The 27,032-nt window shown below is 40.6% G+C and overlaps 1 protein-coding gene across 4 annotated transcripts in view; it reads right to left on the reverse strand.

Annotated features, from left to right (window-relative positions):
- Positions 1 to 27,032, reverse strand: part of CPEB2 (cytoplasmic polyadenylation element binding protein 2) — a 120,104-nt gene that overhangs the window by 35,925 nt on the left and 57,147 nt on the right. For all 4 annotated transcript variants that reach the window (XM_073647375.1, XM_073647358.1, XM_073647366.1 and 1 more), the window contains exon 4: positions 15,164 to 15,214. In XM_073647375.1, the coding sequence (XP_073503476.1) occupies positions 15,164 to 15,214 (51 nt within the window). The remainder of the gene's footprint in view (positions 1 to 15,163; positions 15,215 to 27,032) is intronic.

A 27,032-nucleotide genomic window follows, 5' to 3' on the forward strand; every position in this document is an offset into this window, starting at 1 on the left:
TTTGAGTATAACTATCTTTTGTTTATTTTTGGCTAAAAAATAATAATTTTTGCAATTGTGATTCATAAAAAAAAAATGTTTAATCGTTTGCCCTCTACGTTGCACTGTCTTTTACTGGTTGCAGAATGAGTTAACTGATAGTCGGGCAGTGAGCTTATACTTTTATCTGTCTTTTTCTGTGCTCCTCTCAGCTGATTTTTGACCACAGACAGCATCCAAGTTGAATGAATAGGAAAACAAAGGGCCTGTAAAAGCCAAATGGTCAAAAATTGTAATGAAACCCAATTGCAAAAAATTTTTTTTAGCCCCAAATACATGTATTTAGATAAAAAAATATCCTCAAAAGGTGGACAAACCCCCCCAAAAAAAACATAATACCTATCTACAGGAGTCTGAATGGCACGGTAGTCACACATGTGCAGCCCTATAGACAATGAATGGAGCAACAGCACACGTTAATCCACCACTCCAGTCAAACACTTCTGTAGGAAGGGCTCGGGATCCCCCACTGTTGTGATCAGTGGGGACTAGAGATGAGCAAAATTGTTAAAAATTGATTTGGGTTCAAATTGTCTGGAGCCAAACAAAATTGCCCAGAAAATACGCTCTTAGGAGGGGTTCAAAAATAATAAGCATCACATACTCGCCAGTCCTAGGCCTGCCCCTCACTAGTCTTGCTGCAGCAGATCCCAAAAAAGCCATCCAATCTTCGCTTTGGACAATTTGGCCTCCTGGCGCTGACAAGGCCTCACCCAGTCACCTGTGACGTGCGTGGCGTTCCATGTGGCCAGGTGAGGCTGAATCAGCAACAAAAGATCGCAAAACCAGAGGCCGGAAAATCCAAAGATCGGAAGATCTGAAGTGAAGATCGGAAGGTCTGAAGTGAAGATCGGAAGGTCTGAAGTGAAGATCGGAAGGTCTGAAGTGAAGTTTGGAAGGTCTGAAGTGAAGATCGGAAGGTCTGAAGTGAAGATTGGAAGGTCTGAAGCATAGGTCGGAAGACTGAGTGGAAGGCTTTTGGCAGGACAGGTGTGTTATGGGCCTAGGACAGGTGAGTATATGTTTGTTTATTTTTTTTAACTCCTTCTTGGCCGTCAAAACAATCCGGCAATACAGTTGGAATTCAATGAATCACAAATAGATTTGCTCATCTCTAGTGGGGACCGCAGCGATCGCCCATTTATCATTGATCCAATGTATAAGTACTGTAAAAAAAAAGTGATGTTTTTTATGTCCTAGCCCCATTTAAAGGGGCAATATAGTGTTGGAAATAAAGGCTATTTTTGTGTAATACATCCAATTTTTGTATATGCTTTCTGTTACAATTAGATCTCAGCTTCTTGTCACTGAATGAGAACACAGTCATAAGATGGACAGATGTCAGAGATGTGCCGGGTGACGGACCGTGCACATGTGTGTTCATCACGTCACCAGGACATTGATAAAACAGCAGAGGTCTTAATAACTGTCTGAAAACTGTCACAGAAATAGCACTGGGAAACTGCAATTTTTTTTTTGCAAAATAAATTATTATTTTTTTTTTTTGCTCAAACCCCTTTCATTTAAGATTCCCATCCAGAAATACACATGATACCTTATTAATACAGACTATTTTGATATGAAGTCTTTCACATATAGGCCTTCAATGCTTTAACTTAAAAAGAAGTACTGCAAAGCTTTATGGTTACAGGAGAACTGGATTAAGTTATGCACCAGTTGGCCTCCGGGGGCAGCATTTCATTAGGGTTTTATAAAGTCTTTCCAGTTCAGTACTGTCTATACTGTAAAGAGCAATTCTGTACTTTAAATTTGCAATGCACGTGTAATCTATCAAAAGCTGAAAAATAAAGCACATTTAGGTGGAGTAGTTATTTATTAGGCCTCATACAGCTCTGTACATCTTCCTTTAATAGGGCCATACTGTATAGGGCCTTACTGTATCTCCATATATCTCTGATTTTACACTAGATCCGAGAGATAAAAAAGTGCCATATTCAACTAGACACCATAAAACATAACAATATCCTCCTAGAAACATTGCTACTAGGACAAACTACTTCCCACGCATGTAAGACAAGGGGCCATGGGACGCTATACTGCAGTAGTACAGACTCGGCGAGTTTAAGACCATGTTCACACATTCAGTACTTGGTCAATATTTTATATCAGTATTTATAAGCCAAAACCAGGAGTGGAACAATCAGAGGAAAAGTATAATAGAAACACGTCACCACTTCTGTATTTATCCCCCACTCCTGGTTTAGGTTTACAAATACGGATACAAAATACTGACCAAATACTGAACGTGTGAACATTCCCTTAACCTTAGGCAGATGGCTCTGGGTCTTATGGATGCTTAAAAAAAAAAAGAGTTTTAGTCCAGATTTGTGTGTTATGGGGTTTTACAAAACCGTGCCCAAAAGTTGATGCTCAGGGGTTTTACCTATTGTTCCTCAGGGGTGGAGCTTAAATATTCTAAATTTGATATATTTTAGGCAGGTAGAGCATATTGGTGGCCTTTCCTAAGGGCAGGTGCAGACTAGCGTATTTTCGGTCCGAGTGTGATCCAACAAAACATCAAACTGCACTCAAGCTTCAAAATTCTATCACAAAAATGGGACTTTGGCAGTGCTGCTTCTTTTATGTTCCGCGATTGCATGATGTACTCTGAGACCCTCGATCACACATCATATGACCTGCCTCCCATTCTTCCAAAAGAACAAGAAAGGGTTCATAAAAAAGAAGAAACATATCACAAGCTCCAAAGAACATTTTGTACATTTGCCACAAACAATATAATAGTTGTAATGTTTGACCTTCATCAGCCCAACGCGACCGGATTTTTTCACCCTCTCGCCCATTGTCTGCTCAACAAAAGCCCCTTGTAGCAATAAACAAAATCCTAAGAAATCTCATTGTGCCAAAGAGGATAAAGGAAAAGAAAATCCTCATTTATACAACCGCTAATTCAAGACGAGGCTTGGCTTTGACACACAGACATTTTTGGAAAGAATCTCCTCGCAGCATTTTACAGCACACCTTGAGTCATTTTGCTTATTTGTTGTCTTTTTTATGGTTTTTTTTTGGCCTAAAATGGTGAAAGTAGTTTATCTACCGCTCTCGCAAAACTGACAATTTAAAGTAATTTTGTTGCAATTGTTATTTTGCGGTATTTTTTTGCCAATTTTTCAACATCTCAATATGTTGAAAAATTGGCAAAAAACCCCCCCAAAATAACAATTACAGCAAAATTACTTTAAACTGTCAGTCTGGAAATTCTGAAAATCTTCTACTATGGGCCTAGACTTGTGAATGTAGTCAGGCTCGGACTGGCCCACAGGAGAGCAGGGGAATCCTCCGGTGGGCCACCACCCTCTTATTTGAGCTTTGCACAATATACTTGAATCCCTATGTACTGAAAAAGGAGCATCTTATTCATTTCACAATCTGCCCAGTTTATTGTTATATAAATTTGTGATTGAGGATAATGTCACATTTGCATGTAGCTGAAAAGTGGGACCCCGGAGTTAGCTACTGGTGGGCTCTTGGCACCCCAGTCTGAAGATAATGTGTAGATTAACTAAATATACGCACTAATCTTGGCCGACAGTCAGCCGACCGCTTGCGTAAGAATGGTCATACGAACTGACCCGGCTGCACAGATTAGCCAATGAGAAAACCTTGCTGATTGCATCTTTTATGCAGCCTAAAAAAAAAAATCAGTTGTCGGAAGCACATCTCCCCATGTGTACAGGGCATGTGCTGCCGAAAACATTAAATCGTACTGGTCCCTTTAAACGATAATCTAGTTACGACCCTTATGAATTGGTCAACAATTTGAAAAATGGCAAGTTATGGGAGCTGAGAAGGGTCATAAAATAACTAAAAGCACTAGTGCAAAGTAGACTTTCTTTGAGTTGGTGTAAAGCAAAGTCTCTAACAAGTCACCGGGATGTGCCAAATTTTAAATAATGCTTGTTCCAATGAGTGAAGGCTGGAAAAGTTTATTCTAGTCCGTTCCTCCGTTATCAAGAAATCGCTGTTGGAATCAATAAGCAAATATGTCTGAAGAGCTCTCGGAGTGTGGAAGCACTTCCCAAGCCTCTGCTTTCCCCTGCTCTAATCGCCGCCATTTACTTGACCGACAGCTTCTTTCCTATGCGACTTCACGGCCATTATTCTGTATGGAGGACTATGTGGGCCCATTATTCTATACAGAGAACTATGTGGGGTCATTATATTGTATGGAGGACTATGTGGTGCCCATTATTCTATACAGAGAACTATGTGGGGTCATTATATTGTATGGAGGACTATGTGGTGCCCATTATTTTGTATGGAGGACTATGTGGGGCCCATTATTCTATACAGAGGACTATGTGGGCCCATTATACTGTATGGAGGACTATGTGGGGCCATTATTCTGTATGGAGGACTATGTGGGGCCATTATTCTGTATCGAGGACTATGTGGGGCCCATTATACTGTATGGATGACTATGTGGGGCCCATTATACTGTATGGATGACTATGTGAGGCCCATTATTCTGTATGGAGGACTTTGTGAGGCCCATTATTCTGTATGGAGGACTATGTGGGCTCATTATTCTGTATGGATGACTATGTGGGGCCATTATACTGTATGGATGACTATGTGGTGGCCATCATTCTGCATTCTGTATGGATGACTATGTGGGGCCATTATACTGTATGGAGGACTATGTGGGGCCCATTATTCTGTATGGAGGACTATGTGGGGCTCATTATTCTGTATGGAGGACTTTGTGAGGCCCATTATTCTGTATGGAGGACTATGTGGGCTCATTATTCTGTATGGAAGACTATGTAGGGCCCATTATACTGTATGGAGGACTATGTGGTGGCCATCATTCTGCATTCTGTATGGAGGACTATGTGGGGCCATTATACTGTATAGAGGACTATGTGGGGCTCATTATTCTGTATGGAGGACTTTGTGAGGCCATTATACTGTATGGATGACTATGTGGGGTCCATTATCCTGTATGGAGGACTATGTGGGGCCTATCATTCTGTATGGAGGACTATGTGGGCCCATTATACTGTATGGGGCACTATGTGGAACCCATTATACTGTATGGAGGACTATGTGGGGCCATTATACTGTATGGAGGACTATGTGGAACCCATTATACTGTATGGAGGACTATGTGGAACCCATTATACTGTATGGAGGACTATGTGGGGCCATTATTCTGTATGGAGGGCTATGTGGGGCCCATTATCCTGTATGGAGGACTATGTGGGGCCTATTATTCTGTATGGAGGACTATGTGGGCCCATTATACTGTACGGGGCACTATGTGGGGCTCATTATTCTGTATGGAGGACTTTGTGAGGCCATTATACTGTATGGATGACTATGTGGGCCTATTATTCTGTATGGAGGACTATGTGGGGACATTATACTGTATGGAGGACTATATGGGACCCATTATTCTGTATGGAGGACCATGTGGAACCCATTATACTGTATGGATGACTATGTGAGGCCCATTATACTGTATGGAGGACTTTGTGAGGCCCATTATTCTGTATGGAAGACTATGTAGGGCCCATTATACTGTATGGAGGACTATGTGGTGGCCATCATTCTGCATTCTGTATGGACGACTATGTGGGGCTCATTATTCTGTATGGAGGACTTTGTGAGGCCATTATACTGTATGGATGACTATGTGGGGTCCATTATCCTGTATGGTGGACTATGTGGGGTCTATTATTCTGTATGGAGGACTATGTGGGGCCTATTATTCTGTATGGAGGACTATGTGGGGAGCCATTATTCTGTATGGAGGACTATGTGGGGAGCCATTATTCTGTATGGAGGACTATGTGGGGCTCATCATTCTGTATGGAGGACTTTGTGAGGCCCATTATTCTGTATACTGGTTGGTCCGCGACTTTGTCCAAGTTTTTCCTTTTGCCCCTCTGTGTGCTTGAGTTTGACATCTCTGAGAAGAACTGATGCGGTCAGACCAAATTTTGATGGGATTTACATTTCTCTTTTGTTTATTCACTTGTTGTTAGCTGATAAAAATATGCTATTAACATTTCTATTTTACTTTGCAGCATTGTGTTCCACACCTGCCTAAAACTTTTGCACCGCACTGTATTCACCCACTGCGTGCATTTATAGGAAAATAATAATAAAAGTATTAATAATTGGACATTTAATATCTGCGCAATCTGATATAATCTGCTACATTCTTCTGGTTATGCAGCAGTAAAATTTTGGAATTTTACTAGACTGATTTAAAAAAAATAATTTCATCTATTTTTGTTATGTTCACTTAAGAATACATTTTACATAGTTTTTTACATCCTTTTTCCAAAACCGTGTGATAATCCGGAATGTTAAGAGAATAAAATAATATGTTGAATGTAATATTATATTTTACTCACATCTGGAGATAAGTGAGAGATGACTGTGTACAGGGCTGAAGCCCGGACCCGCACCACAGTCACATGCGCACGCCTTTATTTTTAGACTGATGTGCGGTATCTTTTATACCATTTCCTGCCAGCACAGGGAAAGCGGCACAAATCACAAGACCCGACGTAAGAAGAATGTGTGCACAGATGCCGCCATCTCTGGCCCAGACAAAATAAATGTGGATGTTGACAAAATTGGAAGGTCAGCTGGTCGAGGCCGTATCTGTTCACGGGAAGTCAACGGACAAACAACACCAGATGTTTTATGGCTTCCAGAAAATATAGCATGCTCTATGTCTATACCTCCTCCCTGGCAGAGAGCTGATAATCCAGATCAGAGTTTCCAAAATCCCGTCCTCACGGCCCCCAACACAACACGTTTCAAGATATCCTTAGTATTGAACCTATGGCAGTTTCAAATGCTTAAAATGGGTATTCTCATCTGCAAGATCTTATCCCAATATGTAGTAGGTGTAAGAATAACAATATTAGCAAACAAATTCAATTAGAAATGTAGTATAGTTCTTCTGATTCGCTATGTCGCTTACCTCATGTGCAGGGCATTAGGTATCCATGGTTATGACCTCTAAGAGCTAACTCACTATATGAGTGGTCGTAACCATGGATACCTAAGCTACTGCAATGCCCTGCTGTCACGCAAGGTGTGGGAAAGACTTAGTGTAACACAAAGGGAAGAGGGAAAGGGAGCCCAGACACTAGGGAAAGGGGGGATGGAGACGACCTAGTCTGGTCTAGTGTCACCCTGTCTCAACTACCGTCCCTATATTGGCTCTTCACCAATCACGGCACGCGTGCCTCGCCTTGACTTTCCCTGTCGTATGGCTAAGGCTAGGGAAGGGAGAAGATGAGCACTAGTCGATCTCCACTATACTCTATAGACAACAAGGGTAGACAAACAGCGAGGGGATTTCTTAGCTTTAGACGACTCCAGACAAATGCGCACACATCCTCAAGCTCCAGAGAGGACGAAGTACTGCTCTTGCTAAAGCCTCACAAGTAGTAATGAATATCGCCAGCACCTCCCTCTCAGACACACCAGGTATTTATACACTCAGGCCAGGGAGCTAATTAGCCAGAGGGAGGTAGCTGCTGGGTCCTAGAGACAGCCAGCCTCTATGATAATGTCTGCAATGCCAAACGTAGAGATCTCCTGCAGTCACCTCAGACACACCCGTGACACCTGCACATGGGGTAAGCGACACAGCGAATCAAAAGAACTATACTACATTTCTAATTGGAGGCATTTGCTAATATTATTATTACACATACTACATATTGGGATAGGATCTTGGAGATGGGAACATCCCTTTAATAATAATTCCATCATCTGTGCAATACCAAGGAAATCCTGAAAACATGACCTCTATGGGTCCGTGAGGACTGGAGTTTGTGAAACACTGATCTAGATCATTACTCCAAACTGTTATTTGGTCACTAAGGTGTGGACTCCATGGTAAGGGTGCTATCACATAGCGTTCTGTGTCCCCGTCGGGGCATACGTCCTAAAATTCTCCCTCAAAACAAGGTCTGGACGTATGCTCTGACAGGGCCAAAGACCGCAATGGTGACAGGCAGAGTGAATGTGTGCTCTGACGTGCACTTTTTTCGGGCGTGCAAGCCCGCAGGAGGCGGACACTCAGAAGCAGCAGCCTACGTCTGAGTCACTTAGGGGGGGGGGGGGGGGAATAAAAATAACAAAACTAAAATGATGTGATAGCATAAGTGGGAACCCCCCGCTTATAATTAGGGACGTGGTTGTGGTCATAATTAACCAGTCACATTTAATCTCGTGGTTAATAGTATTCAGTCCACAGCTGACATCATTTACAGTGATTCTGATTAACCCCATGTAAACTAACTGTTCTAGGAGGATTTTCCTGACATTTTATTAGTTGCATTTTACAGCAAAAGTCATGGTCCGTAAACTGCTCACAAGCCAGCAAAGAACACCATACCCACAGTGAAGCACGGTGGAGGCAGCATGATACTTTGGGGCTGTTTTTCATCAACTGGGGCTTTAGTCAAGGTGGAGGAAATTACGTTATCAATATATTTTGCAACAAAACCCTCAGACTTCTGCTAAAAACATGACAAGGAATTTCACCTTTCACCACAACAATGACCCTAAGTATACCTCCAAATCAACTAAAGGATGACTTCACATACTGATGTAAAATCTATATATCCATGTATAAAACATTGATCTAAAATCTATCTATCCCGTATTTATTTAAAATTTATCTAACTATTGATATATTTGTATCTATTTATCCATCACATATAGATGTAAAAATCTATATATCCATCTAGAAAACATTGATCTAAAATCTACATATTACCCCCTTTGAAGCCATTTAACACAGGACTTGTTGGTTGCCCTCGTTTAAATCAGGCAGGCACTAGCATCAATAATGACGGGAGGTTGGGTGACCAATTGACAAACGGCCATAAAAAAGACAATAGGCTTCCTATATAGTATTGTTGATCGGTGCTTGTTTATCCGTGTAAAAGGAAGGTTTGCTATAAAATCTGTAGGATTCTGACAATAGTGCATCTTAAGGGTATGTTCACACACGGAGTATTTTCAGCGTTTTTTTTTTTTTTTTGCAGTCTGTTTTTTTTTTTCTGGGTAATAAAACACTTTGTTTTACAGTATCAGCAAACTGATTAACATTTCTGAAATTTCACGCAGTTTCTATTTTCTTGTGTATTTTAACCATCAGTGTTTATTTTTTTTAAATCTGCGGCGTGTCAATTCTTTTAGCGTTTTTGCAGTGTTTTCACCCATTCGAGAGTATGCTATAAAAAATAAAGAAAAAACACAATAAGGATGTATCAAAAACGCGTTTTTTCCTACCAAGAGATGTGTTTTTAGTGCAGAAAAATCCACGGCGCATACTGAACGTGTGCACAAGCCCTATGTATGACACTATTGGACTTCAGTGCTTCATACATAAAACACACGCTCACGTCCCCCCGCTAACAGCTCCCATCCTTGTAAGCCGTCGCTATGAAAGAAGCCATAGTTCAGCTGTGTAGAAGGTAGAAATAAACCCTCTTTGATTCAGAGCCGCTCTCGTGCAGGAAAACCAGCTCTGACGCTGGAGTGTGGGAATGAAATAGCTGCAATGACCTACAAATGTTCAACTCCCTATTAAACCGTAGCAGAGCTGCAGGCGAAACAGCAGACAGGAGATTTGCATGAAAATTGCCTGGACTCATTTTCGCTCTCGATTATATAACTCTGTGTTCTTCCCTAAGCGTAGCCCAGATTCCTTGTCAGGTGAAAAATGATGTCAACTTGGATAGACGGAGGAAGAGTGAGGAAAGGTTCCTAATCCTACTCCACCCCAGAGGCCTGTACGCTCGCCGATTGTGCTAAGCGCCGCCATTCTAATTGGAGATTTCATGCTGGATCAGAAAATAGTATTTTCCAGAACAAAAGTAAAACACCCTTATCATAGAATCCTAGAATGTTAGAGTTGGAAGGGACCTCCAGGGTCATTGTGTCCAACTAAACCATCTCAGACAGATGTCTGTCCAGCCTCTGTTTGAAGACGTCCATTGAAGGAGAACTCCCCACCTCTCGTGGCCGCCTGTTCCACTCATTAATCACCCTAACTGTCAAAAAGTTTTTTATAATATCTAATCAGTATCTTCTCCCTTTCAGTTTCATCCCATTGCTTCTTGTGTTTCCATGTGTAAATGAGAATAAGGATGATCCCTCTACAGTGTGACAGCCCTTCAGATATTTGTAGACAGCTATTAAGTCTCCTCTCAGTCTTCTTTTTTACAAGCTAAACATTCCCAGATCCTTTAACCGTTCCTCGTAGGACAAAGTTTGCAGTCCGCTCACCATCCTGGTCGCTCTTCTCTGAACTTGCTCCAGTTTTTTTTATATCTTTTTTAAAATGTGGTGGCCAGAACTGGACACTATTCCAGATGAGGTCTGACCAAGGAGGAATAGAGGGGGATAATTACTTCATGTGATCTAGACGCTAAGCTTCTCTTAATACTTCCCAGAACTGTGTTTGCCTTCTTGGTTCCCAGAGGAACGTGGCCTTACATAATGTTATGTAGATATGATTGGCACAATATAAACTTGCTACGTACCTCCAGTTGTGGAGCTAGTATAAAGAACCATTAGCCATGTTGGTCCTCCATGGCAGTATGACCAGGGCCTTGCGAACTTTCTACTACCTGCCAGCATCCTGGATGTCTCTTCTAATTAGTAGACCCTGCGACATCATGACTACATTATGACGTGCATCACCGCAACGCAATATCAAAACATGGCGGGGTCTACTAGGTGCACAGGATGAGGAAAGGTATTGAGAAGTTTGCAGTGCTTTGGTTTCATTGCCACCAGTGCCATGTTACCAATTGTGCATAGTAAGTACCACCAGCCTATAGGCCTCGCGAAAAATTTTGAAAAATATTGAAAGAAATTTGCTATCAGCGTGACGGCATGGCCAGCTGACAGAGGGCCAGATGGAGCAAAGGAGCTCCGAACATTACGGCAAGAGCTAGTGACTGGTGTTTCGGCTCTTGTTGGGTGTAGTAGAGGAGGCATCTATGTGATCGGAAGTGGCATCTGGCCGGAACAGGGAGTGGAGGAGAGGTAAGTGACCGCGAGGTCTCACCGACTCTAGATTATGATCTAGAGTCAGTGAGACCTTGTGGCCACTTACCTCTTTTCCACTCCCCGTTCCAGCCAGATGCCATATCCCTCAACTTCTTGTCTCTTCCAGCTGCATTCCTGTCGCTTCACCATGCTCTACACTGCAGCTTTACTCGTCCACATTGGTCACTCTATACAAACACAGTTGTGGCCTTCTGAAGGCTATCATTGCTGTCATCTTGCTGTTCCTGTAAAGCCCATCCACAGAAAATCAGTAATTGTTCTATCTATTGTAGTACATAGTGATCAAATAATGATCGTAGGTTCAAGTCCTCTAAAGGGACTAAAAAAATATAGTGAAATGTAATAAAAAAAAAGTTTTAAAAAATATATACATAAAAAAACGAAAATAAAATAGATTTTGAATCATCCGTCTTTTCCCCTTCCAAAAATAAAGAAATTAAAAATAAAACATATTTAGTGTCACTGCGTCAGTAAAAGTTCAATCTATTGCTCGAAAAAAAAAAAAATTTAATCCGTAAGATAAACGCAGAAAGTAAAAGAATAAAAATGGCAAAATGGATGATTTGAGGTTGCCGCACCCCCCCCTCAAACATGCAATAAAAAGTGACCAAAACATCACATGCACCCTCTTTAAAAATGGTAATAATAATTATTTTATTTATATAGCGCCAATAAATTCTGCATCACTTTACAATGAAGTTACCAACAATACAGATCTCAAAGCAAAAAAAACACAATTTATAAAGCTACAAAAATACCAAAAAAAAATAGAAAACTACACAACTTTGGTATCGCCATAAACGTACTGACCTGGAGAATCATTTTGCCAGGTCATTTATATCTCACAACGAACATTGTAATAATGAAACCTAAAATACCAATGTCAGAACTTTTTTTTTTCATTGATTTCACCCCACTTGGAATTTTATTTCCCATTTATTGTTCATTTTATAGTAAAATTAATGGGGTTATTCAAAACTACAACTCGACTTGAAAAAAAAGAAGCTCTGATATGGCTATAGTGATAGATAAGAATAAAAAAAAAAAAGGGAAAAAAAACAAAAACATGAGCTTTCCTCATGATTCAGTGCCGCACAGCAGTGCCGAACGCCTATCCAGACCCCGTTTATGTAGATGAGAAGAGCCATGGAAATAGAAGTAACTTGTATTATCAGCAATTATTCTTACGCCGTCATAAAAGAGTCATATTTCTCAGGACATGGATCTGCACGCAGCTATAAAGCATGTTTATGGGGGCCCCAGATGACAAGATCATCGGAGCAGCCCTCATGTTTTAGATTAAGCACCAAATAAATTGATGCTGAGGGGAATTTAGCGCGTGGAAAGATTCATTCTCACGCGCCATGTAATCAGTCACTAGATCGATAGCCATCCAGCAGATCATTATTCCTGCAGGGACTGCAGGTCACCGCTTTCATTGCCCTCTGTTTATTAACCCCTGGAGCCAAAGGTCAGAATTAACAACCCACACAGAGCTTTGGTGTTTGGTGTAAAAAGTAAAAGCCAACCCTAAAGACAAACAGGTCGGATCTGCAGCACTCTGGAGCAAGGCAGGTTCCACCAAAACGCAAACAATCCCCTTGAGTTGTCCTGTTTTTCTCCAATGACGGCCAATGTTTGGTGAGAACGGTTTTGGTGCTCGTATATCTCAGATAGCGGTCGGCTATCCTCACCGAGTCCTCACCATACACACACAGAGGGGATAGGCGAATAAGACCTTCAAAGATTTCAGACAGGATTGGACATATTTGCCCCTACTTTCTCAAGATATTTTCTGTCACGGAAATGCCCGGATACCCCGGCCCCTACATACTACTCAACAAATTTATGGGTTTGGCTGACTTTGCTTTACAGAGGTGGTCCAGAACTGGACAAATACTGACATATCTATAAGATAGGTCATCAACAGGCTATCGGTGGAGGTCCGACACTCAGCACCCCCACCAATAAGCTGAAATCAACACCAGCAGAAGGCAGAACTAAGAGATGTAAGGGGTGAAACTAACTCACTCTACGTGACTGCAGACTTGTCAATCAGATGTCACATAGCGCGCGCTGTCAGGTTTCTCCGGTGCTGGAAGCGGGCGGTCATATTCGATATTTAGACACATTCCGACTAGACATGTGGGGCCTCACTCAATAAGCAATGAGCAAGGCCTCGCACATCTAGTCGGAATGTGGCTGGAAGTATATAGAATACTTTGTCAGATGACCGCGCGGTCTCGCTGAGAGTGCGCGCTATGCGAGATGTGATGATTCACAAGTCGGCAGTCACTCGTGCCAAACCTGGAAAAACCTTTAAGAACAGTTCAGCCCTGGACAACTCCTTCATTCGGTATTTCCTCCATTAACATGCAAGTTTTCTGTTAGATCTGCCTGTCTGATTTTCTGACAGATCTATCTTTCCCTTGACATAATATATGGGTTTTGGTTTCTAACGAGGCCCTAAAAGACATAAGACCAATTCTGACAAAACTGTGGGGAAGGAACATAAAAAAAAATCAAATAACTCCCTTATAATTCACTCCTTTGGATCCATCATAAATCCTACAGAACAGATGGCACCAGTGTACGAGGTCTCTTGCTCCTTTATGCTACGGTCAGACTAAGGCTTCATTCAGACGTCGGCGAGTTTTCTCAAACACAAAAAATGGTCGGAATGTCGTCAGTTTTTACCATCAGAGTTTGGTCAAAGTTTCATAAGTTTTTAAGTGATGAAAAAACAAACTGATGGAGGTTCCTCAAGCTTCTCCTATCAAATAATCCGCGACGAGCAGACAGCCAAAAGATGGCATCCGAGTGCTGCGACGAGCAGACAGCCAAAAGATGGCATCCGAGTGCTGCGACGAGTTGACAGCCAAAAGATGGCATCCGAGTGCTGCGACGAGCAGACAGCCAAAAGATGGCATCCGAGTGCTGCGACGAGCAGACAGCCAAAAGATGGCATCCGAGTGCTGCGACGAGTTGACAGCCAAAAGATGGCATCCGAGTGCTGCGACGAGCAGACAGCCAAAAGATGGCATCCGAGTGCTGCGACGAGCTGACAGCCAAAAGATGGCATCCGAGTGCTGCGACGAGCAGACAGCCAAAAGATGGCATCCGAGTGCTGCGACGAGCAGACAGCCAAAAGATGGCATCCGAGTGCTGCGACGAGCAGACAGCCAAAAGATGGCATCCGAGTGCTGCGACGAGCAGACAGCCAAAAGATGGCATCCGAGTGCTGCGACGAGCAGACAGCCAAAAGATGGCATCCGAGTGCTGTGATGAGCAGACAGCCAAAAGACGGCATCCGAGTGCTGCGACGAGCAGACAGTCAAAAGATGGCATCCGAGTGCTGCGACGAGCAGACAGCCAAAAGATGGCATCCGAGTGCTACGACGAGCAGACAGCCAAAAGATGGCATCCGAGTGCTGCGACGAGCAGACAGCCAAAAGATGGCATCCGAGTGCTGCGACGAGCAGACAGCCAAAAGATGGCATCCGAGTGCTGTGACGAGCAGACAGCCAAAAGATGGCATCCGAGTGCTGCGACGAGCAGACAGCCAAAAGATGGCATCCGAGTGCTGCGACGAGCAGACAGCCAAAAGATGGCATTCGAGTGCTGTCCAATTTTTTCATGGATCTATTGACTTGCATTGGTGAGTTTGATCAATATTGGACAAGTCTCAGTGCTTTTGCGCAGACTACTCGGTCGGGGGGGAAAAAAAAAAAAAAAAACGGACATGTGAATTATCCCATAGATTGTCATAGGAATGAGTGGAAATTACAGATAGCACCCGGGCGAGAAAAAGTGATGTCTGAACGAGGTCTTAGTTGGTATCATACTGTGCAACAGCGAGCCTGTCGGGAAAACAGGGCATGCTACAAAATGGCACAAAAAGCAGCATCATCATTTGATGAGAAGAAAGCATTAACTGACGCATTACACCAGGAATACGGAGTGTAACTAGACAGCGTGATGTGTTTGCTGAGCTAATATTTAATCAAGGAACTAAATTATTTACCATTCAGCATGAGAAGACTGTCTGTTCCTGGATGGGGGTAGTTCAAGCGACCTGGAGAAAAGAGAAAAAAAAAAAAAGAAAGTTATGTAATATGAAGTACGCAGGCAAAAATAAGTGACGGGGTTGAGTAATGTTGAGTGTTACACCTCTGCATCTGATCCAATAGGACCCGCGTCTTCTCCCTCGCTGCCTGCAATCCAGCAATTTGCTGACCTCCGGAGATCTGTCCCCTGCCTCCGTACCCCCTCTATGGCCCGAGCAGCAGGCGGCTTTCTCATGTAACCAATAAACCACCAGGCAGAAACATAATCCACCCAGAACAATCATTTCTTCATGTTGTGACATTATAAACATTCCCAGAACAGGCTCTTGTGTCTTCCTGTCCTGAAGAGAACATTCCTGGCCCCGTCCTGCACTACAGAAAGCCCTACACATGGTCGACCAGGCTGAACGTCTATGTAACTCTGAATTAAAAAAAAAAAAAAACCCTGTCTGACATGCACTGTCCAAACGTTTCAGGACAATCCGTATAAATTTGGTCACATTTTAGGCCCTGTCCGAACAAAAAATTTTTAAGGTGTCGGTGATTTTTTTTTTTTGAAGCTGAAAAAACTTATACGGATTACTGTGACTACATATCATCGGTTTAGAGTGAATGCAGATAATGTCTCCTTATCAGAGTTATGGGCTGTAGACACTGGATCACTTTTAATCTCAATGATTTGTTATGTTTTTCCAATGCGTCCATAAAAAATATTGCCTGTCTGTGATTTTTTGACAAGCTGCCAGGAAATAAAGTAAATAAAATAAATCAAGTTGGCAACCCTGTTACATGGAAGAGGGACCTATATCTCTGCACCACGGCTCAGGTGTGACTGCTATATCTACACCCCCTATAGCTACTACACCCCTGTATATAATGTACATGGGAAAAATTACCGATATCATCAAGGGACCCCAATGGGCACTGTACCTCTTCAATTGTTACTTGGGTATATCAGGTCTCTACTGTTTCTAAAGACTTGAATGGTATCGTGATGTGCAAATTAAATGTTTGAAAAATGGAGACCCACTTAAAAGTGTTTTGATTGTGAGTATATTTGTATATGCCTGTGTATACGTTTGTGAATATGTGTATATGTAAGTGTATACATGTGTGTAGCGTATATATAAGTGTATACATATGTGTAAATCTGTATATGTATGTGTATATATATATGTTTGTGAATATGTTTATATGTAAGTGTATATTTGTATATGTATGTGTATATATACAGTGTTCCAAATTATTATGCAAATAATATTTTCTTAGGTTTTCCCAAATTACCTATATGAATTGCAGTCATTGTAATTTTCCAGTCAAATAACTATTAGAGTACAATTGAAAGGTTTTTGTACAAACTGCCTATGATAACAGTATATTTTTAAAAAAATAAAAAACTCAAACTGCACTCAAAATGCATGTTCCAAATTATTATGCACAGCAGAGTTTTCAAAGTTTTCATTTTAATAAAGAACAAAAAAAAATGGTCATTTTTGCAATTATAAGCATTAGCAGGTTATTACAAACTGAAATCAAACAGTTTTCAACTCAAAACTTTATTCTAAGTGATGTAACATTTGCACATAGGACCCCTTGTTCGAAAGGAGCTTCTGAACTCTCTCGTCCATTGAATTTGTCAGGTTTTGGATGGTTTCTGCTTTAATTGTTTTGCATGAGGACAGAATACCCTCCCAGAGCTGTTGCTTAGATGTGAACTGCCTCCCGCCATCATAGACACTCCTTTTGATGATGCTCCAGAGTTTCTCAATGGTGTTGAGGTCAGGGGAGCATGGGGGCCACACCATAAGTTTGTCCCCTGTTATGCCCATAGCAGCCAGAGATGCAGAGCGTCATCAAAAGGAGTGTCTATGATGGCGGGAGGCAGTTCACATCTAAGCAACAGCTCTGGGAGGGTATTCTGTCCTCATGCAAAACAATTGAAGCAGAAACCATCCAAAACCTGACAAATTCAATGGACGAGAGAGTTCAGAAGCTCCTTTCGAACAAGGGGTCCTATGTGAAAATGTAACATCACCTAGAATAAAGTTTTGAGTTGAAAACTGTTTGATTTCAGCTTGTAATAACCTGCTAATGCTTATAATTGCAAAAATGACCATTTTTTTTTGTTCTTTATTAAAATGAAAACTTTGAAAACTCTGCTGTGCATAATAATTTGGAACATGCATTTTGAGTGCAGTTTGAGTTTTTTATTTTTTTAAAAATATACTGTTATCATAGGCAGTTTATACAAAAACCTTTCAATTGTACTCTAATAGTTATTTGACTGGAAAATTACAATGACTGCAATTCATATAGGTAATTTGGGAAAATCTGAGAAAATATTATTTGCATAATAATTTGGAACACAATGTAGGTTTGTGAATATGTGTATATGTAAGTGTATACATGTTTGTATATTTGTATATGCTTGTGAATATATGTATGTGTATACATGTGTGTATACAGTGCCTACAAGTAGTATTCAACCCCCTGCAGATTTAGCTGGTTGACACATGCGGAATTAACTTGGCATTGTGACATTTGTACTGTAGATCAGCCTGGAAGTGGGAAATGCACTGCAGCAAATTTTGGTTTTGTTTTTTTTTTTTTGTTTTTTTTAAAAACGTTAAAAGTTAATTCAGAGTGTCATTTATTATTCAACCCCTCAAACCACAAGAATTCTGTTTGGTCCCCCTAAAGTATTAAGAAGTAGTTCAGGCACCAAGAATAATGAGCTTCACATGTGTGGATTAAAGATCTCTTTTGCCAGCCTTTTCTGACAATTTAAGACCCTCCCCAAACTTGTGAACAGCACTCAGACATGGTCAACATGGGAAAGACAAAGGAGCATTCCAAGGCCATCAGAGACAAGATCGTGGAGGGTCACAAGGCTGGCAAGGAGTACAAAAACCTTTCCAAGTAGTTGGGCCTACCTGTCTCCACTGTTGGGAGCATCATCCGTAAGTGGAAGGCTTATGGAACTACTGTTAGCCTTCCACGGCCTGGACAGCCTTTGAAAGTGTCCTCCCGTGCCGAGGCCAGGCTTGTCCGAAGAGTCAAGGCTAACCCAAGGACAACAAGGAAGGAGCTCCGGGAAGATCTCATGGCAGTGGGGGCATTGGTTTCAGTCAATACCATAAGTAACGTACTCCACCGCAATGGTCTCCGTTCCAGACGAGCCTGTATGGTACCTTTACTTTCAAAGCGTCATGTCAAGGCTCGTCTAGTTTGCTCATGATCACTTGGAGGACTCTGAGACAGACTGGTTCAAGGTTCTATGGTCTGATGAGACCAAGATCGAGATCTTTGGTGCCAACCACACACGTGACGTTTGGAGACTGGAAGGCACTGCATACGACCATCCCTACAGTCAAGCATGGTGGTGGCAGCATCATGCTGTGGGGCTGTTTCTCAGCCAAGGGGCCTGGCCATCTGGTCCGCATCCATGGGAAGATGGATAGCACGGCCTACCTGGAGATTTTGGCCAAGAACCTCCGCTCCTCCATCAAGGATCTTAAGATGGGTCGTAATTTCATCTTCAAACAAGACAACGACCCAAAGCACACAGCCAAGAAAACCAAGGCCTGGTTCAATAGGGAAAAAATCAAGGTGTTGGAGTGGCCTAGTCAGTCTCCTGACCTTAACCCAATTGAAAACTTGTGGAAGGAGCTCAAGAATAAAGTCCACATGAGACACCCAAAGAACCTAGATAACTTGGAGAAGATCTGCATGGAGGAGTGGGCCAAGATAACTCCACAGACCTGTGCCGGCCTGATCAGGTCTTATAAAAGACTATTATTAGCTGTAATTGCAAACAAGGGTTATTCCACAAAATATTAAACATAGGGGTTGTATAATAATTGACCCACACTTTTATGTTTAAAATTTACTAAAATTCAACTGAGCAACATAACTTTTTGGTTTGTAAGATTTATGCTTCTGTTCATAAAACCTACTCTCGTTTGCAGTTTGAAGGCTCTAACTTATTTGCATCTTATCAAACCAGCTAAATCTGCAGGGGGTTGAATACTACTTGTAGGCACTGTATATGTATATTGTAAGGCGGCGGTGTTCACACTGTGCAGTAACTGAGGCAGTGACCCAAGCAAGTTCAACATAAGCAGCTTTTATTCAGCAACTTACGAGTAAACAGAAAGTCCTCCGGTTCGCAGCCGGGATAACATAAGTCCATAACAACGGTTGCCGGGGGCAACAGCCGCGCTGGGCCGCTCAGAGCCTGACGGGTGCAGAGCCTTCCCAGGCGTGGGTTCAGCCACACTCAATCCTGCCGAGCTTTCCTGCTGTGCTCCTAGCAGGTTCCAACACTGAGCAACACTAATCCTTAGTGCAGGGTTTATAAAGGACCTGTGGCAAGAAACACTGGAAAACCCGGGTTGGAGGGAGGAGGCCGCCCCACTGCCTTCCTGTAGCCTCCTCCAAGAAATGAAGGCCCTGCCGGGTTTTACTAACCTGCCTTAGCCAGGCAGTCTGACCAGGTCAATGCTCAACTTCAGTCCTGCATTACAGCCGCAGCTGTGTCTGTGACTGCAATGCACTCCAATGGATTTAATAGGTCTCTGTACACATTCTGGGGGATATATAACGCCCCTCGTATACGACCCCAGTCACTGCCTCCCAATATATATGTATGTTTGTGAATATGTGTATATCTATGTGTATACGTGTGTACAACTGCTTCTCACTAAATTATAATATCAAAAAGTTAATTTATTTCAGTTCTTCAATACAAAAAGTGAAACTCATATATTATATAGAGTCATTACAAACAGAGTGATGTATTTCAAGTGTTTATTTCTGTTAATGTTGATGATTATGGCTTACAGCCAATGAAAACACAAAAGTCATTATCTCAGTAAATTAGAATAATTAACAAAAAACACCTGTAAAGGCTTCCGAAGCATTTAAAAAGGTCCCTTAGTCTGTTTCAGTAGGCTCTACAATCATGGGGAAGACTGCTGACTTGACAGATGTCCAAATGGCGGTCACTGACACACTCCACAAGGAGGGTAAACCACAAAAGGTCATTGCTATAGAAGCTGGCTGTTCACAGAGTGCTGTATCCAAGCATATTAATGGAAAGTTGAGTTGAAGGAAAAAGTGTGGTACAAAAAGGTGCACAAGCAACTGGGATAACCGCAGCCTTGAAAGGATTGTTAAGAAAAGGCCATTCAAAAATTTGGGGGAGATTCACAAGGAGTGGACTGCTGCTGGAGTCATTGCTTCAAGAGCCACCACACACAGACGTATCCAGGACATGGGCTACAAGTGTCACATTCCTTGTGTCAAGCCACTCATGACCAATAGATAACACCAGAAGCGTCTTACCTGGGCCAAGGAGAAAAAGACCTGGACTGTTCAGTGGTCCAAGGTGTTGTTTTCAGATGTAAGTAAATTTTGCATTTCATTTGGAAATCAAGGTCCCAGAGTCTGGAGGAAGAGTGGAGAGGCCACAATCCAAGCTGCTTGAGGTCTAGTGTGAAGTTTCCACAATCAGTGATGGTTTGAGGAGCCATGTCATCTGCTGGTGTAGGTCCACTGTGTTTTATCAAGACCAAAGTCAGCGCAGCCGTCTACCAGGAAATTTTAGAGCACTTCATGCTTCCCTCTGCCGACAAGCTTTATTGAGATGGAAATGTCATTCTCCAGCAGGACTTGGCACCTGTCCACACTGCCAAAAGTACCAATAACTGGTTTATATACAACAGTATCACTGTGCTTGATTGGCAGCAAACTCGCCTGACCTTATATTGTCAAGAGGAAGATGAGAGACATCAGACCCAATAATGCAGACGAGCTGAAGGCTGCTATCAAAGCAACCTGGGCTTCCATAACACCTCAGCAGTGCCACAGGCTGATCGCCTCCATGCCACATTGCCGCATTGATGCAGTAATTGATGCAAAAAGAGCCCTGACCAAGTATTGAGGGCATTTACTGAACATACATTTCGGATTTTAAAAACATTTTTCAAGCTGTTGTTATAAAGTATTCTAATTTACTGAGATAATGACTTTTGTGTTTTCATTGACTGTAAGCCATAATCATCAACATTAACAGAAATAAACACTTGAAATAGATCACTGTTTGTAATGACTCTATATAATATATGAGTTTCACTTTTTGTATTGAAGAACTCAAATAAATTAACTTGTTGTTGATATTCTAATTTAGTGAGAAGCACTTGTATGTGTGTGTATATATGTGTTTGTGAATATGTGTATATGTATACTATACATGTGTATATTTGTATATGTGTGTGTATATGTTTGTGAATATGTGTATACATGTGTGTATATATGTTTGTGAATATGTGTATAAATGTGTGTATATTTGTATATGTATATGTGTGTGTGTATATATGTTTGTGAATATGTTTATACATGTGTGTATATTTGTATATGTGTGTGTATATGTTTGTGAATATGTGTATACATGTGTGTATATTTGTATATGTGTATGTGTGTGTGTATATATGTTTGTGAATATGTGTATACATGTGTGTATATTTGTATATGTATATGTGTGTGTATATATATGTTTGTGAATATGTTTATACATGTGTGTATATTTGTATATGTATATGTGTGTGTGTATATGTTTGTGAATATGTGTATACATGTGTGTATATTTGTATATGTATATGTGTATATATGTTTGTGAATATGTGTATACATGTGTGTATATTTGTATATGTATATGTGTGTGTATATATATGTTTGTGAATATGTTTATACATGTGTGTATATTTGTATATGTGTATGTGTGTGTGTATATATGTTTGTGAATATGTGTATACATGTGTGTATATATGTATATGTGTGTGTGTATATATGTTTGTGAATATGTGTATACATGTGTGTATATTTGTATATGTGTATGTGTGTGTGTATATGTTTGTGAATATGTGTATACATGTGTGTATATTTGTATATGTGTATGTGTGTGTGTATATATGTTTGTGAATATGTGTATACATGTGTGTATATTTGTATATGTATATGTGTGTGTGTATATATGTTTGTGAATATGTGTATACATGTGTGTATATTTGTATATGTGTATGTGTGTGTGTATATGTTTGTGAATATGTGTATACATGTGTGTATATTTGTATATGTGTATGTGTGTGTGTATATATGTTTGTGAATATGTGTATACATGTGTGTATATTTGTATATGTATATGTGTGTGTGTATATATGTTTGTGAATATGTGTATACATGTGTGTATATTTGTATATGTGTATGTGTATATATGTTTGTGAATATGTGTATACATGTGTGTATATTTGTATATGTATATGTGTGTGTGTATATGTTTGTGAATATGTGTATACATGTGTGTATATTTGTATATGTATATGTGTATATATGTTTGTGAATATGTGTATACATGTGTGTATATTTGTATATGTATATGTGTGTGTGTATATATGTTTGTGAATATGTGTATACATGTGTGTATATTTGTATATGTGTATGTGTGTGTGTATATGCTTGTGAATATGTGTATACATGTGTGTATATTTGTATATGTATATGTGTGTGTGTATATATGTTTGTGAATATGTGTATACATGTGTGTATATTTGTATATGTATATGTGTATATATGTTTGTGAATATGTGTATACATGTGTGTATATTTGTATATGTATATGTGTGTGTATATATATGTTTGTGAATATGTTTATACATGTGTGTATATTTGTATATGTGTATGTGTATATGTTTGTGAATATGTGTATACATGTGTGTATATTTGTATACGTATATGTGTGTGTATATATATGTTTGTGAATATGTTTATACATGTGTGTATATTTGTATATGTGTATGTGTGTGTGTATATATGTTTGTGAATATGTGTATACATGTGTGTATATTTGTATATGTGTATATGTTTGTGAATATGTGTATACATGTGTGTATATTTGTATATGTGTGTGTATAAATGTTTGTGAATATGTGTATACATGTGTGTATATTTGTATATGTATATGTGTGTGTGTATATGTTTGTGAATATGTGTATACATGTGTGTATATTTGTATATGTGTATGTGTGTGTGTATATGTTTGTGAATATGTGTATACATGTGTGTATATTTGTAGCTACATTTGAGGGAAAAAAATATAATTATCCGTTCGAGAAATGTGCTCCAGGTGATTTTAGAATTAAACTAACACTGATATAATGCACGCCCTGTGCTGTGCGGCTAAAAGGGTTTTATAATAAACAAGAATATAAGAATAAGGACAGTAGTTCACGTACGTACTCAACTCTGCAGCCAAACCAAAACGACAAGTAGCCGCAAGGGTGGTGAATGGTAGGTATCATTATCTGAGGAAACTGCTCTAGGTTCCCCCCATTATGAGTACGGCACACCGCTCGCTATATGTGCACCCCTCCTGTATTAGGTCTTATGTGACTTGTGATACGGATCCCTACTACAGAAATAATACCAGATTTTCACAAGTAGGATATGGAAGGTTTTTTTTAAGAGAATTCTGCCTAAAAAAAATCTAAGTTTTGGAATCAAATATTACTTTATATATGGAGCCGCATTCTCCTACTGTATAAGTGGCCCAAGTCACAGACCTCAGTAGGGTAAAGTCTGTACCATTGCTGCATCGATAGCAGCATTTCTGGATGGGGCTTCAAAAATGGGCCACAATTTAGGATTCGGTTTCTGGTAAATATTTTAATACTGGTTCATGGCTTCCATGGAGGAATCTGGTGCCATACATGACCCACAACTCTAAACGGCCTGCAAAATGGTTCTGCATAACATAATGTATCGACGTCCATAATTTACATGTGGTGAATCTTTATTACAAAAGGTTTTCTCAATTAAAATTAATACACAAAAAAAAAATATGGTTCAGGCAAAGAAAATAAAAAGTGTCCAGAAAAACAAAATACAAAATAAGACTATTAGGAAATGTACATTATGAAACATCCATTTTGGGCTTCTATAAAATGGCAGCCTAATGATAAATACAGGGGCCTGACCAGCGCACAGAAAACAACCAATCAGATCACATCTTTTATCTTCTATCCCGCTTTGCAAAAATGAAAGCTAAAATCTAATTGGTTGCTATGGTGCTGCTCAGGCGTTTCATAGCCTAATGCCTTATACATGGGGCCTTGTGTTTTCAACATAGGAATTAACAGAGACTTTTTTCCCTCGAATGAACTTTTACAAGATTCATTTCTGCTATATTTTGTTTAAAATATTCACACAATTTTCACAGGGAGCTGTATAAATGTGAGGCAAACCAGGAGTCCTATGTAAAAGAGGCCAGAAACAGCTTTTCCAAGAATATGTCCCTCATTAGAATAGAAAGTAGATCTCCAGAGAGATGGCGGCCAGCGAGACGCTGAGCTACAGTGTCTGCGTGTGTGGAATATTAAGACGCATTGCTTTCCTAAAATAAAAAAGAAATATTCAAGTCTTTGAGTTGTCTTGTTCTATTCCTGTTTCTGATTATATCTGCTTCTAGGAAAGATGAATGATGAATATCGTTACAAGTATTATCTGGGTTATTCAACCACTGAGGGGTCTGGAAAAGCACAGTGACAATCCTTGAGAGAGCTGTAATGGTAACCATTTTGAATGTCACCCAGCTTACTCTGGGAGAAAAGGGGTCTCTGGTGTGACCCCTTTAGATCTCTTGATCAAGTATAACATTGAGGGTATCCTCTGAGAGAAATCTGCAAGTTAAAGGGGTTTTCCAAAGAACAAAATTAATTTTAAAGTTGATTTTAATCAATAGATCTTGGAATAATAATAACTTCCACAACTGGATGTGTTTAAATAAAATGTTCCTGTGCTGAGATAATCTTATAAATGTGCCCCTGCTGTGTACTGTGTAATGGCTGTGTCTGACCGTGCAGGAACATGGTCTGATCATACCACAGCTCCTGGGCAGGGGAGGAAGCAAAAGAGTATACAGACATTACAGCAGGCAATCGCAAATGATTCTTTCTTTGAGGTAAAACATTTCCCGGCCTGTTTTTAAAAAATGTTTAACCTCAAAGAAAGAAATATTTGCAATCCTGTACTGTAATGTCTGTATACTCTCTTTTGCTTCTCCCCCACCCCCGGGTGCTTATTGTTGAACACGGACTTCTCCTGGCAGTCGGTTGCAATGTTCGGAGTTTCAGGAAGTCAGGGAGGAGAGAGAGAATTTTGCATTTGAAAAGTTGTTTTCAATGAGGTTCTGGTACTGGTTCAAGTTTGGGTACAGTTCTGGGTCCCGAACCGAACTTTGGACTAAAGTTCAGGTCGAGTACAAGAACCCAAACTTCCCTGGGTCCGCTCATTCCTAGAATATGTGACTAGGGATGAGAGGACCCAAACTTAAAAGTTTGGCGTTCATAGAGTCCGTTGTTCGAAGTTCCAGGGGAAGTTCATGAAAGAGAGAGAATTTTTTTCCAGATCCAAAGTTCAGGTCTCCATTGTTTTCAATGGGGGTTCTAGTTCAAGTTCAGGTACAATTATGGTACCCGAATTCAACTTTGGAATAAAGTTTGGGTTGGGTAGCAGAACCCGAACTTCCATGGGTTCGCTCATCCCTATATGTGACTTTTTTTGCGACTTTTATGTGGAAATGCAATCAGAAATACATTGTGCTTGACGCCAATACAATAACTGCGCCCCCATTTCTTATCATGTTCAAGTTTTGGAGCAGGTGCTAAAAAATGGTGTAAAAATTGAGATAAATCATTGAGAAATTTGGATAAATTTGTGCAAAAATTTTTAAATGCCCCCACTGTTTGGATGTCAGTCATTAAATTTGCCAAAAATTTTAAACAAAAGACAAAAAAAATGTCTTTATGTGGTTATTACCCGTACTGCTTTCTGTCTTGCCATGCAGACGTAGACAAATGAGTCTTCTATACAATATAAATGTACATGACCTCAGTTTGTGTTATATTTGTGTGCTGTATATAGTGGAAGATATTTCCTGAATGTGATAAAATGTTCCTCCGATTCCAGATGGTGTGAATGAAGTAAGTGTATACATCCAATGAAAAGCTAGAGTGGACCGGGGAGGGCACAGGGTGTACTAAAATACAAGAGTTTTCTGTGTGTGCCAAAACATACACATAGACAAGATGCTTAGTCATAGGAGCGCGCTGTGAACCACGTGCCTCACATTCCAGGCACTTTCACCCCGGTTCTGCTGCGCCGCAGCACACTAGATGCACTGTCCAAGCTTGTTTTGATTATTCCGATGAGAGGAGAGTTATTACTAAACACAAAGGCTTGCTTTCTTCCAGCAGAAGAATGTGCCTAGGAGTATACATATATACACATTCCCTGAAATACAGAGCTGGCCAGCGGCATGTAAATGTTAGCATTTAAGAAGATGCATCTCCTTAGACTCTCCAAGACTAGCGGACAACTCAATGGCGGGGTACCTACATGAAGAATGAATGTTTCTTAAGTACTCATTTCATTAAAGGGAGTCTGTCAGTACAAAATGACTGTTCAACCCAAGTGCAGATGCTCAGTGCTCCATTGGCATGGCCAAGCAGTTCAGTCCACCTTCCCATCTACTTGTTTCTCATCTATTTCCACCTTCCTCTTCCTTAACTGACATGCTGTGACTTTACAGGAGCCACAGGCGGGCGAAGATAGATGGGAAGGTGTACTAAACTGTTCGGATATGCCAAAGGTTCCTGGAATGCCTGTGCTTGGTTTGAACAGTCATTTTGTGCTAAGACTTCCTTAAAAGGAACGTGACAGCTGATACATACTGCCAGATCCATGGGCAGCATGTATTAGCCACTGTCTGTA

Source organism: Phyllobates terribilis, unplaced genomic scaffold, assembly GCF_046119375.1.
Source record: "Phyllobates terribilis strain yellow unplaced genomic scaffold, ASM4611937v1 Scaffold_1__5_contigs__length_1240528914, whole genome shotgun sequence".
Lineage (NCBI taxonomy): Eukaryota > Metazoa > Chordata > Amphibia > Anura > Dendrobatidae > Phyllobates > Phyllobates terribilis.